General features: G+C 37.6%; 1 protein-coding gene across 1 annotated transcript; it reads right to left on the bottom strand.

The window, feature by feature from the left end:
* Positions 1–1,395: 1,395 nt before the first annotated feature.
* LOC111337190 (SMAD family member 3) lies at positions 1,396–12,056 on the bottom strand. Its single transcript, XM_022943441.2, has 5 exons — positions 11,512–12,056; positions 7,972–8,106; positions 5,302–5,370; positions 4,793–4,828; positions 1,396–4,606 (listed from the first exon to the last, which is right to left on the bottom strand). The coding sequence occupies exons 1-5, from the start codon at positions 11,903–11,905 to the stop codon at positions 3,987–3,989; spliced, it is 1,254 nt and encodes a 417-aa protein (XP_022799176.1). The 5' UTR covers positions 11,906–12,056; the 3' UTR covers positions 1,396–3,986.
* Between the last annotated feature and the right edge of the window lie 9,326 nt (positions 12,057–21,382).

Below are 21,382 nucleotides of genomic sequence, written 5' to 3'. Positions count from 1 at the left end.
CAGGTGGTACAATTTTTGCAATCTTTGGTAAAACTAATTCCACAAGTTCTTCATCGTTCAGACAGTTCAGCAGTTCACTTACCCTTTGCTTCCTGGAATAAGGATTACTCTCGTCGTCTAGAATATTTTCTGCGCATTGTCTTAATGAAACCAGTTTCCGAGAGATTGACAAGCCATACAGTTTGTGCTCCGGATAAAGACGAAGATGTTCGAATTACTGACTCGGCATGAAGCGCATTTTCCTTTGCTCGATAAGACATCCAAACAAACAATAAAAATCACAATAAAAACAATTAGCCGGCAAAAGAGACAATACATATTTAAAAGTACTTTAAATGCTGAATATCGCCGCGTCAAAAAGCCCACGATGATGGAACTGACTTCGAGAGAGCAACTAAGGCTTGATCAAAACTTCTTTAAAATCATCACATATAAAAAATAAAATCAACACAAACACACCACTCCCAGAAACAAGGCAGCTTTAATACGAATAACATTTACTGTTGATAAAGCGAATGCCCCATCCAGTACATAAGTAAGCAGAAGTAAGAAATAAAAAAGCAAACTTCATACAATAATGCATGAGTACATCGAGCTTTCGTTTGGATTGTCTGCAATAGTCATCGCAAAAAGCTGTCAAAGTATTTAACCACGCAGACACGGAGTTTCTCACGGCAGTAGCTGCATTGTTCAAACTGCCCATGACAAGTCTTCTCACTTGTTAAAGTGCGAAAGTAATTAGCTACATCGACCTCGCATCACGCCGACCGGCCGCCATGAAAACAGATTGAACTAGTGCGCGCGTTGGTTGATGGGATATACTTTTAAATTTTCTTTCCCCAGGCCCCCGCAATGACGTCACAGATCACCTGGAACTTTGGCTCCTTCGATGTCTTGAATCCAGGTTCCTATCATATCGCTTTCCCTCCCCCTCCTCCTCCCCTGCTTAAAAGGGGCGCCTCTGCTTCTTTCCGCACACTTGGTTGTGATTTGTTTCTCTCTCTTTCCATTACACTGACGAAAAAAATTACATCAATTACCAAATGTAACAACCATCATTAATAATAGACAGACGAATTCTTTGTGATCGGTAGAATCGTTGCAATAGAAAATTTCTTAAATTTTTAAAGCCCAGGTCATAATATATTAGCTAGCAACTGCACACAAGGAGTAAAATAAAAATGTAATCATTGAGAATAATCATTGGCTTCTTTTAGAAGTCTACAAACCGAGTGCACCTACAATGACAAAAAAATCAAGCACGATCAAACGGACAAGCGAGAAATTGGGCCCCGCATGGTTAGTCTACTGTTTTGGCAGCCAGCTGAGTTTAATGCGGTCTGCGAATAAGTTCTCCGCCACACCTCTAAGGGTTATCATTGAAATGATGAGGAGTAAATCAGTAAATCGTTTATTAAAAAACCACAACTTGCAGCTATAAGCTGAATTACTTGTGTTATATACAACGTTTAAAAATTCAAGGATAACAATAATTCCTCCATGAAGAGGTTGCTTAATTGTCGAAACACGGGCATAATTTATGTATGAAGGCGCACAGGAGCACTTGAGGTCAGCCTGTTCCTAATCTCTTTGGAGAGAGATTTCACCGGATTTTCCAATTTTATACTAAGTGCTGGCTGAAATGGTCCTCAAAAGGATAACTCATTGAGCATCAGGGGTGACGGAGAATGACCTTACCCCACTCCTATGGGTGGTAGTTTAATGGTATCAAATGACAGGGACAACATTTACAAAGTTAAAATAGGACCATTCTTTATATTTACCAGCTAGCTTATGCACAATACAGGTGAGAAATTAAAACTTCAGAGTTGTAAACGTAAAAATTTGTACTAGATGCAAACATAAACTGCTGTGCAATGCCTTTAGGTTCTATTTAAATTGTATTATTTGCTTTAGTAGGTGCCATCATATTTCTAGTTACGTTTTACAATCTACAATAACCATCTAAAAATTCTAATTACAGTTTAAACATCACCTTTCTCGTAACCCTCAAAGACTAAAAAAAAAATATGCTTTTTTAAGACTGATGGTACTGTATAATTTTACGAGACATGAAGCCTAACAGAAAATGCATTTACCACTTCCACAACAACATAACAAATTAACAAAAAAAGTAATTGGCAAGCTGCAATTCATGGAAAAAGGAAGAGGGCCATAAACAGCTTGCAAAGTCCATGTTTCAACAAATAAGTTTCACATAAACTAGCCTGTTAAAACAATCTTTATAATCCTGTACAACAGAGCACACCGCATTTATTTAGCAATGCTCCTTGTTAATTGCCTTTGATATGCCAAGTTTCTTCTTAAGTTTGGAAATGCAAGTTGCAATCCTTGCATAAGCAATAAATACAAATCAATCACTGTTGCTAAGGTTTTTACAATTACTATGAGGGTTAAAAATGTCATTCTTAATCTCATCGAAGACTGCAATGAGTATTTTCTTTTTCACTAGTATGAAAGGAATGATACCACAGTAATTCCTGAAGAACCAAAGGCTCCAGTGGCCTGCTGCTCAACAGTCTGTGTACCATTCTAAAATTATCATTCCAAACTTAGGGGTGAGAAATTTATCAGCATACAGTAGGCCACACTTGGCATATTCCAACAAACTATAACAGTTTTAAGATCAGTTTTAAATGGTGAATTGTGGCACACATACATTGTTATACTGCTCCCCTTGCTTATCCATCAATGACAAGCAGAAAGAAAACAGAGACTCGTACCAAATACTCATACTAAAATGAGCATTAATGTGAAACTAAATTTGAAACACTTTGAATAAAACTATGTGTACTGCATTCCATGAATGGCTTTCCCACTTTTCCCTAACAAGGCAAACCTCTTTTCCTTGTTCACCTAATTTCAAGGTTTCACTCATAAATTGATAGAAAACTGTACTAAATTCTTTTAAAATTTGCTGTTAAATTTCATAGGTTACTATAGCTACTTGTTCTTATTTACTTTTGGTATACAGTTATTAAGACTGAATTCAATAGACATACATTATAGTAAGGTGACGAACAGTCATTACAGAAAACCTATGTGGCACAAAACTTATTTTGTGTGACTCACATCAGCTGCTAAAAGTGCTCTTACTTCCAGTGTCAGTGCCAAAAGACATCCACCTCTCAAGATCTACTTTCAAAAATTTTCCCTTCCCTTGACACAGTTGCAAATTCCTACATTATTCGTCACTGACAGTGTTAAAGATGACAGGGCTTTTAAATATTAAATACAACCAGTTGACAAACTTAAATTCTTGTTTCTTCTTGAACACTAAAACTCTTTAAGTAGAGCTTAACTGTTTAATACTGTTTAAGTGTAGTTTGAACATGTGACCCCAACCAGTGTTTTAACAAATGTTCAGTTTTTTGCCTATGGTGATTCATTTTTACTGCATTGTTTCTATGTTTGCAATTTCTTGAAAGCAGCCTCTAGATGTACTAACCCCAAAATAGCCCTAAACATATAATTTCCATTCTTGTTCTGACCTAAACAAAGTACACTTGTCTTCTTTTCAGTTGATAGCCTTAAAATGAGTTGCAAATGGAAATTCATTAGGTTCTGGTTTGAGAGTAAAGGATTCGTATAGATACCCCAAACAATCTACAATTGTAATTGTTGTAATTTGTGATGGAAATAAAAAGAAAATATAAAAGAAAACTTTCTGGAAACTTGCAACTGAGTATGGCTGTTTTATGTACATTTCTCCCTCTCTCTGGACATCAAAGGCACATTTGTATGCAATCATTGATTCTCATAATTATATAAAATATAGTTAATAGCAGATTGCCTTTCTAAAAAGGAATCAACTAATAAGTCAGTATATGGCATTTTTGCATGCGATATATCATACACAAAGCCCAGTAAAAGGTTTTGAGGATTTAAAAAGCTTTAAGCCTAACTTGCTTCTCTAAGCATTCAGTAAAAATTCACACATGAAATACTACATTCAGTAAAATTCATCAGGACATTGATGAACAGTGAGCAGAAGGAGAACCCATCTGTGTTAGAACTTTATCAAGCCACTGAAGGGGCCCATTGAGGTGAAGCTCAATCCAACATGGCGTGCTTGTGACAGTTTGTCTGCGATACTCAGCACCCCAGCCTTTAACAAACGACATTCTGATAGTGCACATGCGAGTTAATGCATACACTGCCTCAAAACCTTGATTGACAGACTGCGACAATAACTGAGCAAATTCTTGGTTATTAAAGATCTTTAAGTTGCATCCAGGTGGAATCTTGCACACAGTCGCAGGGTGCCAACCATACCGTTGATTACAGTTGGGGCTCTGTACAAATATACTACTGTCACTCAAACACTCAGCAAACACTTCCCCACCAATGTAATAGAGACGCACTCCCTTCCCAATGTGTTTACGTGTCATCTCTATTTGAGGGTTGCGATTAATATTAGACAACAGTCCCAGACAAAATCTGTCACAACTAGAGGGATCAGTAAAGCCATCAACAGTAAGACTTGGTCGAGCTGCATGAAAAATTTCTCCAACTCTCGTGTTCATCTCATAATATGAAATCTGGCACCAGTATGCTGGCTCCGTGTACTGCACAGGTTGCGCATCTAGTAAACAACAAAACACTGATTACAAAAATGCCTGCTACACACGTGTTCATACAGAACAAATCTGTATTGTTCAAATAATGCAAAATGAAACATAAAAATAAGGAAGTACACATTACAGCTCAACAGAAGCCATAACTTGATGAAAGGTACACTGCAACAAAAATCAAATAATATTTGTTTTACCTGCAAGGGAAGGGTCTGGAGAAAGAGGACCTGGATCTGCAAGGAAACCGTGAAATAGTTCACACTAAACTCTGACTTTTAACACTGTTTACATTCTGGAAGCTAACACATTGAATTTCAATTTGCATGAAAATTAAAAGAGTGTGGTTTTGGTTATCTAACACGCATGTGTTTAATGTTTTGTACACCAAACACAAGGGAAACTGATGAAAAGTGAAAGGATTTGCATATTGCTTTTGATACTCAATTAATTTACTGAAGCTGCTCCGAGGATTATCCTTGTTCATAGTAAAAGTAAGTCAAAGTAAGTCAAAATATTGTGATGTGGCCTAGTATGGTACCATTGCACTTTTGGTTGTCTCCTACCCCACTGCTTATTTTTTTTTTTTCCTTTTTATTTTTCTTAATTATTTGTTATATACTTGTAATACTGTGGAATAAATCATAATAAATCTAAATCTATAACCATGAGATGAATTAAGACTGAAAAGACCTACTTAGGGCCCTACCTGTCTGCATGCTCTGTGGTTGATCTCCTGAAACTGAGCACTGATCCTCTGACATATAACCTGGAGTATCTGTGCATGCAACAGACAACAGAACCAATGCTAGTTAATCACCATGACATGAAACCATCTTCTTTGCCAGATACAAGACCCTGACAGCATGATATTACAACAAAATCCCAAAAAATATTGAAAAAAGCTTGTATTAGTCATTTCATGTCACTTGAGTATACATTCCAGGCCTCGAATTTAATTCTTGGATCACTAACCCTTCGGGTTAGTAGACATCGTTTTTACTCACCAAATTATAAAGTTGGTATCCAAGCTCACAAGTTACCATATCTCAAATATTGAACATCTTCTAGATGTACTGTTCTTGACTAATCATGGTAAACGAGAGGGAAATAAAATAAGTGCACAATTGTCAACATTTTTGAGGTTACCATGCAATTTCAGCCACTCTTTAATTTGTCCTAGTCATTATTATCAATTTGATAATAATGACTATTATCAATTTGATAATAATGACTAGGACAAATTAAAGAGTGGCTGAAATTGCATGGTGACCTCAAAAATGTTGACAATTGTGCACCTATTTTATTTCCCTCTCGTTTACCATGATTAGTCAAGAACAGTACATCTAAAGCACATTCTCTAATAAGAGTTAAAGTTGACTTAACAACTTGAGTATTCCAAGTATTCCTCTGAGAGTCAGGTCTACATGCTCTTTGTCCTGAGGTCTACCAATGTTTAAATATGTTAGAAAATTTTACTAGCCATGTTGGGTTAGTTGGACAAATTTTAGTAACCAAATGTGGAAAATTACTAACCATTGGTTAACCGGTTACCGTTAATTTTAAGCCATGCATTCAGTTGCAAAAACATTAACATCTAAAAGGCATGATCCACAAACAATAAGGCCCAGCAGCTTTAAGGGAAATGTTCATATATATATATATATATATCTTATTAACCAAGTGCGAGGGCCGTACTGGGAGAATATCGGCCTGAGGTCTTGACAGTATGGACCGAGCGCAGCAAGGTCCGTACAAAAAAGACCGAGGGCTGATATTCTTCCAGTACAGTCCTGAGCAAGCTTGGTTAATGAGAGATTTATTATACGACTGAAGTTCAAAGGGACACAAGTGCAGTATCATTCGGGACAGTGCCCGGTCCAATACTGAGAGAATATTGACCGGCAATAGAGCATTTTGATTGGTTGATTTTAGTTATTGGCCCTCTGACTGCCCGAGTCATGTGATAAAGATACATAATCAGCGGTTCACTTTTCCCACTACTAACAGGGCTTGACACTAACTTTTCAACTTACTAGCCAAGTGGCATTCGAGGACTTTATTATATAGAGGTCAGCATGCACATGATGCAAACCATCCAATTACACATGCATGACATGTAAACTGTAAACTATAACATTATAAAATATAATATTGGATGCTCAATTCAAGCAGGTGAAAACCACTCACATTAAAAAGTTTTGTTATCAAATACAGGGCTGGACACTAATGGTAGCCAACTAGCCAAAGACCAGTAGAAATTCAGTTTTGGCTCGTGGTTTTTTATTTCTACATGTCAGTTTGGCTGGTAAACGAACTGAAATTTGCCATAACATCTAAGATGTCACTAACTTCTCAGCTAGTAACTTGAAAGGTTAGCGTTGAGCCCTGCAATAGTTTTGATAAATGAATTCGATGATGTATGCTGAATTGATGCAGTTTTGTCAAATTTCACCCAAATGTTCACAAAACAGCGAGTCAAAAAACTGAGTTGGCATTTGCAAAATTAAGTACTGGTTCATGAACTTCCCTCCTGGCAGCCCTATGAATACTACCAAAGAGCTGGAATTATCTCCTTAAAACAAAACTACTAGGAATATGGAGAAATGCTTGCACACTTGGAGGAATGAATGTTTTGTGATTATTAATGTGCAGTAATATTTAATCAGAGATTGCATTTTGATATCCCATCAACTTGACAGAAAGGTGTTTGGTTGTTTAGCTGTTTACTGGCTTCCTTCCTTTCATTATAGGAATAACCAGTCAGAATACCCTGCACTTTTCAAAATTCAGCATCAAATAATCAGATTATTGATACACAGATTGTAGTAGCCTATACAAATCTATTTCAGAAAGATACCCACAAAGGTTTGGAGGAACCTCAACCACTACATTGTCATGAAATGATAGGAAAAAAAATTTCTCTCCATTTCAAGTCTAATTTAATCTCTCAAGAAATACCAACTAAATGACAAATGGTTAGCACTATGGACTCCTACTTAGAGAGTCAGTGTTCAAGCCATTCAAAGATCACTGAGTTGCATTCTTCAGCACAAAACTTCACTTTTATGCTGCCTTTCTCCAAAAGAGTACAAATGATTACCAAAAAATTGTGGTAAACAAAAGGTTCTTTTTTTTTTTTTAAAGATAACTGAGTGTTCCTCACTGAAACAGAAATTCAAGTATGCTCCTTGCCTGTTCATGCTATAGAAATGAGTGTAGGACCAGGCAACCACATAATCAGTATTAATAATGATAATGTGCAGACTTCAGATAAAGGTTCATGGGTAAGGAATTCCCGCTACTCACTGATTAACAGGCATAGGGCTTCTCATCAACTGCTTACTTCCTGTCATTTATGATAAAACATTGTACCTACCAGGCAACTGGAATGGGGAGTTAGTAGGCTCTTGGGTAGGAAATGAGGTATTTTCTGGTCTGGTGTATTCAGGCAGTGCTGGGCGTTCCCTGGGAACTTCAGTTGTTTGACGTGGAACAAGGACAGGTGGAAGAACTAAATGAAACAATTTATAGCAATTAACTAAATAATAGGCTACTTGTTTAAATATGGTGACACTCAATTATTGAACAAGCAATACTCTTCCACAAAAGCTATTCATGGTCTTTGGCCAAAAAGTTGGGAACAACAAGAATTACAGCACAGATTTTACCTCACCTGAATTATCATCATTTTCCTTACAACTTGTACTATTATAGTTTAACATAGTTTGCACAAAATTATAAAATAATTCATGAAAGCATCATAAACAGGTATTACTGACAAATAGTTACATTATTAATTTTTATTTCACAAAAAATACCATGATTTTAAATCTAGATTGTTTATTGTTATAACTTAGATGTAGTTTCTGCTTAGTTTCAAACTTGTTGTAGTTAGAATGTATTTAGTTACCGGATATCCGGCTGTAGATCCAAGTCTCTATTTATCAATACTACAGATTTGATTGTAAGTGTTCAGATATATGATATCAAGGATTGTTAATACAAATATATAGTTATCAGTTTTACATTGTCATTTAATAGATAATAATACTCTCCAAAGCTGTGACTGGAAAATGGATGTCTCTGCAAAGGTTTCAATACTCTTACAATTAGTAAATCCTTGTCTCTGATCTAGAACTTCACAGATCTAACCAGGTCATGACCCATAAGTAGGTTATTTATCTACACAGTCAGCCCACTGGAACAGATAATAGATTGTTTGAACTCTCCAAAAAAATGTTGTAGAGTTTGAAACTTTTCCTTAGCTAAAGATTTCATTTTAAACAATGATTTGTTGCACAGGCAAATTCAAGCTTGTATGATTGATAAGTAAACTTAAATGAATTCATTTAGCACTTCAGATTGATCAAAGTCACATAGTGTTATTTCCTTATTAAATGATAATGTCAACCCTGATTAAACAGGAAGATTAAACAAAACCCCACCATTCCAAGGTTTACAGCAGTTTAAACTGCAGCTAACACCTAATGGGTAATGCTCATTATTACAAGATTTAAGCGTTGCTATTGTTACTAAATGCACCAAACATAGCAAATGGGGTATGCCTAAGCCCAATAAACAATATTTTGAAGTATTTGCTTTGCTTGACATCTTCTGCTGATTTAAGTCTCTCACACACACACACACACCACACCAGTCGCACCCTTGACCAATATAAACCTCTGAGAGCTGATATCAATGTTTAAGACATAAGCATGTTAAACATTGCACCAATGTATGCTTCAAAATATAAGACATAAAATAAACTATTTGGACAGACACAAAGCTTTAGCAATAACAAGAACTGTTCACTCCTCTAAAAAGAAAACAAAGAAACCCTATACCTAATTTTCCACAGAACAAATGATAGTAAAATTCCAGAAGAGAAAATATAGAAGTTAGTATATTACAGTGGGTTAGGGTTAACTTGCAAAAAGGAAAACAAAGTTTCTAGAACAACGTGAGGAGAAACAAAGCATGGCAATTAGCATTTTTCTGATATCATGTAACAACGTCACCACAGACTGTGAAACGATTCGAACGAAATCATAAACAACAATGCGATGAGAACAATATAAACGAAAATTCTATTATTCTGGCATTTCATGGAAAACTCGTTCACTTAACAATCGTGAAAAACTTGAAAATGACGAAAAATCTGCAGTTGATCATTGGCTGGATATCAGATAACAAGAAAACGTATGGAGACTCCCTTCCGGAGACAAGCCCAATTTTTTGTATTTGATTTCTCGTACAAATTACCTCCAGAACAATGCAAAACAAAACTTGTATACATATTCACGCTGTTTGACTTTGCATTACTACGCATCATCGAACAAAGTTTCGTGTTCGTGAACAATAAATGGTTGATAATTTCTCCTCATTAATTTAATTTGAAAAAGACGGAAATAGAGAGAGGCACTAGCGTGGCGAATGTTACAAATAGTATAGAGAGAAATAAAATTATTGGGTCAACAATAACTCACGACCTGAGAGCTTTAATGTATAGAACGCAGGAAATTAACTTCCATTTGGAAACATTGCGAAAATGTTCGACGCGGTATCTATGCCATTTCATTGCTTGATCTTTTAATACGACTTACAACAAACAACTGGTCGCTTGATCATATCACGTATGAAGTTCGTAAAATAAATGTTCTTGTAACTTTCAAATAAATATAAAACTTAAGTGGAACAATGTGTTATTGAACACTGTCAAACTAACCCTAAAAAGTACTTGAAAGTTTGCTTTGCAGCGAGAAGATCGATTTTGTTCTTGGCGCTAACACAAACACATTGCGTTTGACGTACACACACCGTCAAATAATCATTCACTCGATCGACCATATTTCCAAAATTCTACGATTCGACCAACACCATCTAAAGTAACATTTAATCGAGTCAGTCTAAAGGCCATTGAGATGTTGCAGAAAGGATCCAAACCTAACCCATGAAAGCTGATTGAAATGTAAATCTGTGGGATAGCGGCATATTTCCTTTAGTGTCCATAACACGCTAAGCATAAATCGACAACTAAACGTAAAGAAATTGACCAAGGTGTTAAAAAAAAACCTTGGCAGCGACCATCAGGAATAAAAACACTGTGCCAAACAACCATCCCGCATAAACTTCACACAAAAAGTCCACCAACACCAGCCAGTGACCAAGTTTTACGTTGCATCACACAATTTTACCATCGAATATGACCCTTCGCAAAATCAAGGCATCTGTTTTGAAAATGGAAATTAACCGATCAGATCCGATCAAAGACTCTATCTACAAAGCAGCAATTTAATATTGGGCGTCAGAAACAGCTGATAGCGAAAGGCGAGGAAAAATTACATTGGAACGTGCACAACCTTTGAAACACATTTTCCAGGTTTTTGAACACATGTTCCTTCATTCAATAATACGAGATACAACGGCCGATTAATGTTGTGTTGGTTGACAAACTATCAATGAAAAGGCTAAATTTGAAGTGGTCATTCGTCTAGAATCTTTTCCTCGAGAGGATTACATTTCTGCAGTCAAAAATGCACACTTTCCTGCTTACATATCTCGCAATTACCAAACACATGGACGAGAGCGCAATAATAGGGGAAGAAACATACTCATTTTTTTCACAACTTAGGCATTACAAGGATGTGTTAGCAGCATGTTCGCTTGTAATCCCTACTGCTTTCGAAAAGGTAAATTATAATTTCATACTTAAGTAAAATATTCAGATCTCCTACCATCCAAAACGATCGCAGAAGACAACTCGAACAGTGTACAAAGTAATGTAACACGCGCTTTGAGATCAAAACAAAACTCGATAGACTAATTGGGACGCCGAACGAACACAAACCAGGTATTTCTATAACCGCAAAGCATTCTTTACATAAGGAATTGTGCATAACATTGACTGTAAAATTACCTGGTGTTTCTACTCGCTGATAATGGAAAGGATTCACACAAACTTCATCTTTCTTCAAGCTAAAAGCGTATTCACACGACTCGATAGGTCGCAATTCATGATGGCTTTGCAAGTCCGGCCAACGCCATAGTCGACAGTAAATCACATGAGGCAGACCTTTACGGTGCGACACTTGCAAACGGCCGTCTAAACTGCGAGGTATTGTCACACATTTTGTAGGAATACCCGGGTTCGTAATCGCTCTTTCCAGCTCTTCAAGGCCTCCAGTTTTTTTCAATTTCTTTACCAAACTCTTCACTGCTTTCTCGGCCCATTTATCATCGTCGTCTGTACTCCGCTTCCAGCCCAGCAACCTCTTAACAATGGGTGGCGTGAAAGGAAGAAGAGAAGTCATATTACGACAACACTCTAGCTAATCCTGGTCACTCCAGTTCTGTTACAAGCCAGTGTTCACCACTTGGTCTTGGAAGCAAACGTGAATCGAATCGCAAATTTCGCTCACCCCTTTCTTTGCACAGGATCGAGTCCATTTCTTGACTGACAGGTGAGGCATTCTCATAACCTTTACGTGGGAGGTACGCCCACCACTAGCCAATTGCAACTCTCGTACTATTGACGTCATTGTGCTCCCGACATTGACACAAAGCTGCGGTTGATCTGAGTAGAGATGTCGTCACGTGACTAAAGATCGCTTTTTTTTTTTTGTTTTTTTTTTTGTTTTTTTTTTTTTGTTTCCCATTTCTACATGGAAAATAAATTTTTCTGTTATTTTCATTAAATGAAGCTAATCCACAATGAAAACGATCGAATCTGTTTTCAACGATGTGACGGGGATTTAAAAAAAAAGTATTCCCGCAACCTTTACTAATAGTCCAGAATTCACTGCGCGAATAACCACAAAGTTATTTTGAAAAAGACAGTAGACGAATGCAGTACCGCCCGAATCAAATATGGCTCGTGAGAATCAGTCAGTCAAGTTGAAGTTAGGTTTGTTTGCTCAGAATTGTTCTGTTTACAGTAAATTGACACCAATGATGACATTTGGGGTGCAACATTTGTGGGCAACTCTTCGTGACCCATGGTGACTCTCTCTCTCTAAGGCGGAAACGTTTAACGTCTTCTCACGAGTATGATTTTACGTTCTAATAGAACTCTTCGGTTTCCATCAGATATTGTATTTATTTCTGTTTCCGACGATCACATTGCAGCCGGGGTTCTTTTCGGAACAAAAAATGAACACCTTTCGACGGTGAGCAACTATTTTGGGGATCAAAGTTTAATTTCCCATTCTGACATTTGGCGCCTCTGGTTTTTAGGCATACAATGTAAACAATTCCGCATTCAGTATTCACATGCACTTCTATGAATTCTGTGAAAAAATGCTAATACCAAGTACTAATGGATGTAGACTAGAATGAGACTTTGTTACCAGTACAGTGCTATGAATGATACTGCATCGCGTTTCTCTATTTTTACAGGGACTTTGAGACCTGTCATTTGGCACTAAAGACAACAAGGCGAAACAAAATAAGATTATCCCTACCGGCGCTCTTTTTTCACGTATTGCAGCCCTGTATTTTGATAATCAACATGTAATCACTGAAATGAAATCTGCTACACTTAAATCAACTAATTCATCAACCTAAGACGTTTTTTTTTTTTTTAAATAGCGTTTACTATAGTCTAAGAGACCTATCTCAGATACGTCATCTCGTCAGTAATATCCAGGTGGTTTCTGTGACGGAAATTTATTTAAAGTTAGCCTGCGTAGCGGCCCTAGAGGGGGGAGGGGGCAGGGGGCCTTCCCCAAGCCTCTCTCCGCTCGGCTCCCCACTCCCTTCACCCCTCCCTTTGGGGCCGCTACGCAGGCTATTTTGAAGTTGGATAAAACCTTAGCGGGAATCTAAGCTTTCGACCGGTCAATTGTTCAACAACGATCTTAGTGATGTAACGGAAACCATATAGGTAAAAAAGTTGATGAGGATATTGGAGTATATATAATTGATCGACTTGCTTACATCGCGGATTAGTCGATAAAACAACGTTATTGTTTCTATTAGACTGGAAAAATTATCAATTTAATGTTCTTTTAATTAAAGAAATTTCCCGTGCACATATACAAATTCACATATCTGTAATTTTGTTAAAATTGTATACATGTATTACGTATTTTACGCGATTGTTTACATTTGGTTCTTTCTTCATAACCATGATATTGAATAATAACAGACGAGTTTAAAAATAAAGTTAGATTATGACAGTTATTTAACTCAATAGATAACAATGAACTTAATTCAGTACCTCTTAATCATGAAATGAAATAGTAAAAAGTGCCGCATCTCATCTATTCATTTCAAAGATTGTAGGGGGGAGAACATTAGGATGTTTTCGCTCTTTTTAAATCGGTTTTTGTGCCAAAAAAAACAAAATTCGGTTTTTCGGTTTTTGGTGTTCATTGCGGTTTGCGGATTTCCCGTTTGTTAATGGGTCTCAATGGGATAACCGTCGACGTCAACCGTCAAATGACCAAAATATTAACTGTCAACCGTTAAAAACGCAATATTTTTACCGTCCACCTTCGAATAAGCAAGCCAATGTTAGCCGTCAAATGTCTCAGATATCCTTAATTAAGAACAGAACGATTACTTTAATTGGATTCAAGTTCTGTTGTTTAGAAATAGAAGTAAAAATATATCACAAAAATGCATTTCTGTAAGTCCTTTAACTTCTAGTCGCGAGTAAGAATGGTTGGCGACAGAATTGACTTCCTTTGTGCAAACATTTCTGCCGGTGCACGTCGTAAAACTTCAGTCATTTATCAATAAAAGGTGTTATGAATTAACAGTTCTTTACAAACGCGTCATAATGAAAAATAACAACGCGTTTAGTTCGTTATATAAACGACATTCCAAAAAATTAGCTGTCAACCGTCAAATGACCTAAAATTTAACCATCAACCATCAAAACAGCTTATTTTTAACCGTCAACCGTCAACGTTTTTTCCGGAGTACTAGCTTAGCTTTTAACAATTATTAGACTTTTAGACCGTTTATACGCCCATTCAACTTGTATAAGCATAAACTTATTTGTAATTTTATTATAAAACTCATTGTAACCCAGTCCCTCTTTCATCAACTTTTGTAATTTTTCATGGTCGTATGATTGTAACCACATTGTAATTCAGATTAGCTGCGATGATGGTGGAATAAAACTTTCTTTCTTTCTTCTTCTTCTTCTTCTTTTTCTTGTTGTTGTTGTTGTTGTTCTTCTTCTTCTTCTTCTTCTTCTTCTTCTTCTTCACTGTATAGCGATATGCACGAACAATATTTCGTTGACATATCAAACCCTGGAATAATCTTCCTATTAATGTATTCAATTTTTGTGACAGCCCTAACGTTAGTGAGTTTAAATCAAAATTGAAGAAACATATAAATATTTATTGAATCGCCATTTTATATTTATTTATGATATTTAGCTTCTTCTTATTCGACTTTTTTATATTTTTATTGACTAGTTCTGTAAGATTTTATACATAAATAGGAGACCTTGATATAGGGTTAACCTCTGGGTTTCCTTTTTCTTAATAACTATGTATTTGTATGTTGTTCTGAAATTAAGTATTGTATATGTATTGAATCGAAGTAAGCTGAAATAATAAAGGAGGAAAATTCTTCCATTTATTTTTATATCAGGGAGAAGCCTCGGTCAAATATCACTTCCTCGCACCGCTTGTAACAAGAACAAATAGTAGAAAGACCACGCATTCCATGGTTTACAGAAGAAATCAGGGTTTCAAAGCATGAAAGACGAAGAGCAGAGAAAAATGGAGAAGGACTAAGTCTACAGTAGACCTAGCTAACTTTAAGGATAAAGCACGAGCTGATTTGTACACGGATTTCATTGCTGAAAATAGTCACGACCAGGGTAAATTATTTCGTGCTGCAAGTTCATTGCTGAAAAAGCCAACTTCTAATAGATTGCCAACTTCTATTGATGCTTCATGTTTTGTTAATGACTTAGGATCTTTCTTTTTTAAAAAGATATCCGATATCCGAAGTCGTCATGATGCTGACGAAGTTTCCGTTCAACCTAGACCTACTCCTCCTCTTCTTCCACCTGATGTTGTTATGAAGGAGTTTAAAGATCTCAGAAAGGAGGATGCCAAAGCCCTTATACAACACTCATCCAGTAAATCTTGTCCATTGGACCCAATGCCATTAAAGCTAATTGGAAATGTGATGAGCTTCTACCTGTAATCACACTGTTAATAAACAAGTCCCTTAGGACTGGGGTTTTCCCTAGAGTATGGAAGGAGCCTCTAGTTACTCCAAGCCTGGCGCTGACATCAACATATTTCAGAGTTTCAGACCAGTCAGTAACTTGTCTCTTATGTCAAAGGTGGCTGAAAAAGCTATTTTCAACCAAGTACAAAACCATCTTTGCGTCCACAATATCTATCCGGATCGATATGTCAGCAATCTGCTTACCGAAAGAACTGCAGAACAGGAACACTTCTATTGAAAGTGAAAAACGATCTTCTTGTGAATATGAACAAACAACATGTGACCCTATTAATACTACTAGACTTGAGTGGTAGTTTGCCGGAATTCGGAACCGGAATACTTGGAATACCCGGAATTCCCGGAATGACCGAAGAATAGAGACAGACAGACAGACAGACATCTATATTTATACAGGATAGCCCCTTCAGTGTAGTAAACACTGGTATCAACGGGGGTCCTGTTACCCACCCATCCCACCCCAGGGGAGGACATCCATCACACAGTAATCTCGTGCGTGGGAAATTAACGTCTCCTGCCCCTAACCCTGCAGGAGACGGGACCTCCATTTATTCGTCCCTATCCGAGAAGACTAGAATATCTAACCATTTCTTGATGTTAAAGAAAGGAAGCATATTCTTCTCAGTTAATTTTTTAAGACCCTGAGTGTTGGTCCGGCCGGTATTGAACTCTCGACCTCCCGCACAGCAGTCCGGCGCTCTCCCAATTGAGCTAACCAGGCGGCGGTAATAAATTTTAAAAAGATAAAAGTAAATTAATAAATAAATAAGAATATTGATGATTAAAAATTAATGTTGAATTCACAGCTTAATTAAATAATTTAATACGAAATTTTTCTCAGAGGGTCCCAAAAAAAAAACACTTACCGGCACTGTTCATGGAGATGCACGTATTACAATTGAAAAAAGTCTGCGTCAGGCCAGTAGCCCATACAGCCTAAGCGACGAAATATTTGTACTCTCCCTTCCCCCTGGATGGGATGCTAGTCTATCACATGGTTACTCTCCGTTTTAAATTCGCCTCCGCCCATTTACACACCTGTAGGATGTCTAGGGCGCCATGATCATTAGGCCGCCACACTTTTCCAGCCGGAACCATTGCAGACTGAGATTAAACAAATGAAATATTTCCAATTAGTTTAATAGTTCACTTATAAAAAGCTCCGAACAATTACAAATTAATACTCTACCTTAAATTAACCACACATTGGGAGCTATCAAAGCAGCTACCAGACCAGCTGTCTACAGTTAAAATTGAAAGATCGTCAGTTACTCGACACCTTTTCGCGTTTATTCTATATACCGGCTTGAATACACATCTTTCAATATAAACCTTGTACAGATGGATTCTTCTAAACAAGGTTTATATTCAAAGTTATCTATTCAAGGTATTTGTAATAAACGCGAAAAGGTGCCGAGTAACTGACAATCTCTCAATCACTGTAGACGGCTGTTATTGATAGCTCCCAATGTGTGGTTAAAAATTATTTAAGGTAGAGTTTTATGTTGTAATAGTTCTGAGCTTTTTACAATTGAACTACCAAACTAATTAGAAATATTGCATTTATTTAATCTTCTGCAATGATTCCAGCTGGAAAAGCGTGGCGGCCTAATGGTCATGGCGCTCTAGACATCCTACAGCTGTCAGTAAATGAGTGGAGGCGAATTTAAAACGGGGAGAAACCATGTGATGCATTAGCATCCCATTCAGGGAGAAGGAAGAGTACAAATATTTCGTCGCTTAGGCTGTATGGGCTACTGGCCTGACGCAGACTTTTTTTTAATTCTAATACGTGTATCTCCATGAACAGTGCCGGTAAGTGTTTATTTTTTGGGACCCTCAGAGAAAACTTCGTATCAAATTGTTTAATTAAGTTGTGAATTTAACATCAATTTTTAATCATCAATATTCTTATATATTTATTAATTTACTTTTATTTTTTAAAAATTATTATTTTTCGATCATTCCAGGAATTCCGGGTATTCCAAATATTGCGGTTCCTGTTCCAAATTCCAGCATCCTATATTTTCCAAACTACCGACTTGAGTGCCGCATTTAACACAATAGATCATTAAGTGTTAATTGATCATCTTAACACAAGATGTGGAATCAGTCTCAGATGCCGCTCTACACTGGTTTAAGTCGTACCCACAAAATAGATCTCAACGTGTTACTGTCAATGGTGCCGAATCACGATCATTTAGTTTGAAGTTTGGCTTGCCACAGGGGAGTTGTCTTTGCCCACTATTATTTACAATTTACGCTGGAGAGCTGCTTGAGATCGTCAAACTACACCTACCGACTGTAATGTGCTACGCTGACGACACTCAATTGTACATGTCTTTTACTCCAAAGGAACAAACTGGCGAGGTTGAAGCCATAGCGAACATGGAAAATGTATTAATGATATCTACAATTGGATGAAAGTTGTCAAACTTAAATTGAATTCTGATAAAACTGAGCTGATACTTATTGGCCCAAAACAACAACTGGCCAAAGTAAAAACTACGCACCTCAGTGTAGGAAACGACCAGATAACACCAAGTAAAGTAAAGGTGTAGTATGATCGTCCGGGTGAGTGTAGTCCTGAGAAGGACTGTTGTCGGTGGCAGTGACTGACGTTTCGACAACCTGTGCGGAAGTCATCATCAGAGTCAAGTGAATGATTGTTGTCAGTAGAATGTTCTTATTCCAGTTCGTGTGAAATGATCGGTTGGTTTTGCCGTGATGTTATTGGCTGTAAGACTCAAGTGACGTAAGTCGGTCGTGATTGGTCTGTTTCGGTCTGTCGGTAAAGCTAGGTTGTTCTTTTTCGGTCGTTTGTGATGTTTATGTCGTGAATGAGTCGTTTGTATGGGGCGGGTAGTTGTTGACATCTGTTTAGGGGAGTCTGTTCTAAGTTAGTAAACCAGCTTTCCAGAGTCAGTCGTTGAAAATAGTCAGTGCTGTAGGTTAGGCATTGCGCAGAGTCCCAGTCAATGTTGTGGTTGGTAAGTCGATGGTGTTCAGCAATGTGATTGCTGACATCACCTTTCCTCGTCGCCCGTCTGTGTTCAGTCAGTCTTGTTGTGAGGTTTCTGCCAGTCTCACCGATGTAGGAGGCTTGGCAGTCGGAACAATTGATCTTATAAATCGTTCCCTGTCTGTTCCTCGGTTCGTCTTTGTCTTTAACGTTGGTTAGTAACTGACGTAGTGTGGTGATGGGTTTGTGGGCGACGCGGATATTGAAGGGTAGTAAGATGCGCGAGATGTTTTCGGACATGCCTTTTATGTACGGTATGGTTGCTGTAGTCGTAGGGGTTGCGGTGTCGTTTGTTTCGGTAGTGGTAGTGGGTCGGTGAGTGTTTCGTCGGATGAAGTCGTTGTTGTAGTTGTTCTTCGTAAAAACACGGTGAAGGTATTTGTTCTCGTCGGATAAGCTGTCTGTCGAGTCACATACTAGTTGTGCGCGTCGTGTTAGAGTTCTGATAGTTGTGGCTTTGTGCGATGTAGGGTTGTAGGATGACTCGTCTAGTAATCTGTCGGTGTGTGTCGGTTTCCTGTAAACTGTCGTTCGTAATGAGTTGTCGTTGTGCCTGGTAAGCCAACGACCCACTACCACTACCGAAACAAACGACACCGCAACCCCTACGACTACAGCAACCATACCGTACATAAAAGGCATGTCCGAAAACATCTCGCGCATCTTACTACCCTTCAATATCCGCGTCGCCCACAAACCCATCACCACACTACGTCAGTTACTAACCAACGTTAAAGACAAAGACGAACCGAGGAACAGACAGGGAACGATTTATAAGATCAATTGTTCCGACTGCCAAGCCTCCTACATCGGTGAGACTGGCAGAAACCTCACAACAAGACTGACTGAACACAGACGGGCGACGAGGAAAGGTGATGTCAGCAATCACATTGCTGAACACCATCGACTTACCAACCACAACATTGACTGGGACTCTGCGCAATGCCTAACCTACAGCACTGACTATTTTCAACGACTGACTCTGGAAAGCTGGTTTACTAACTTAGAACAGACTCCCCTAAACAGATGTCAACAACTACCCGCCCCATACAAACGACTCATTCACGACATAAACATCACAAACGACCGAAAAAGAACAACCTAGCTTTACCGACAGACCGAAACAGACCAATCACGACCGACTTACGTCACTTGAGTCTTACAGCCAATAACATCACGGCAAAACCAACCGATCATTTCACACGAACTGGAATAAGAACATTCTACTGACAACAATCATTCACTTGACTCTGATGATGACTTCCGCACAGGTTGTCGAAACGTCAGTCACTGCCACCGACAACAGTCCTTCTCAGGACTACACTCACCCGGACGATCATACTACACCTTCACATGTTACCCCCGGGTTCAAACCATTTACTGCACCAAGTAAAGTAGTTAAAAAGTAGGGGTGTGTGGCTAGACCCTTCACTAACGATGAACACTCATATAAATAAAACCTGTAGTACAGCCTTTTATCACCTACATAATTTATAATAATAATAATAGTAATAATAATAATAATAATAGCAATGATAATAATATTTAACGAGGGAGCCCAACTCGCCATAGCGGTTTTCGGTCGGGCCCTCATTTACGTAGAATAAGGAAATATTTAACACAAAAAATCGATTGAAATTTTAATTCATGCATTAGTTTATAGTCGTATCGACTACTGCAATAGTTTATATTTTGGGCTGCCAGGCTATCAAATCAATAAGTTACAAAGAGTGCAAAATACAGCGGCAAAGTTGATATTCATGGCTAGTAAATCATTATTGTCACATTACTCCATTACTTTTTAAACTTCACTGGCTTCCCATTCGTCAACGTAATTTATTCAAGATCCTTCTGATCACGTATAAGGCTGTTCATGAGCTTGCGCCTAATTATATACTAGAATTAATTAAGTTAAAGACCTCCGGAAGGTACAGATTATGATCTTGTAATGATGATCTATCACTAGAATTACCAAAAGGGAAGATGTACTCCACACTCGGTGACCGATCTTTTCAAACAGCCGCACCAAAACTTTGAAATGTTGTTCCATATTATATTACAAATTAAAAATCGTTGAATCTTTTTAAAAAATATTTAAAGACGTATTTATTTAAAGAAGCTTTTGGTTGTTAAATATCGAATTACATCAGATTAGATTATATATGTTTTTGTACTCAAATTACACTATTATACGTTTTTAGGTTTTTTTATTGACATATGTTTAGCATATACATTATTTTATTACAAGATTTTTTCCTTTTCTATTTGCTTTTTTTTCAGTCAGTCTCTGCGCTGATGAAAATGTATATTGATATTAGCGCAGTATAAGTTAATAACAATTATTATTATTATTAAACTCCAACACGGTTTTGTAAACTTCTGGAGAAGAAGCCCGCCTCAGGCCCCTGACGACCGCGGTTTCTCTTGTGTCTTTCCTTGGGAAGGGCTTAGTGCAATTCCATTCCTTGCAGCTAAGATTGATTCCAACGACCATCGCTCATTTCTGATAAAAAATCTTCTGCAGGCTCTTATAAAACCTTCTGGGGGG

Source organism: Stylophora pistillata, chromosome 1 (assembly GCF_964205215.1).
Source record: "Stylophora pistillata chromosome 1, jaStyPist1.2, whole genome shotgun sequence".
Lineage (NCBI taxonomy): Eukaryota > Metazoa > Cnidaria > Anthozoa > Scleractinia > Pocilloporidae > Stylophora > Stylophora pistillata.
The sequence above is the reverse complement of the archived record's forward strand: the minus strand, read 5'-3'. Positions and strand labels throughout refer to the sequence as shown.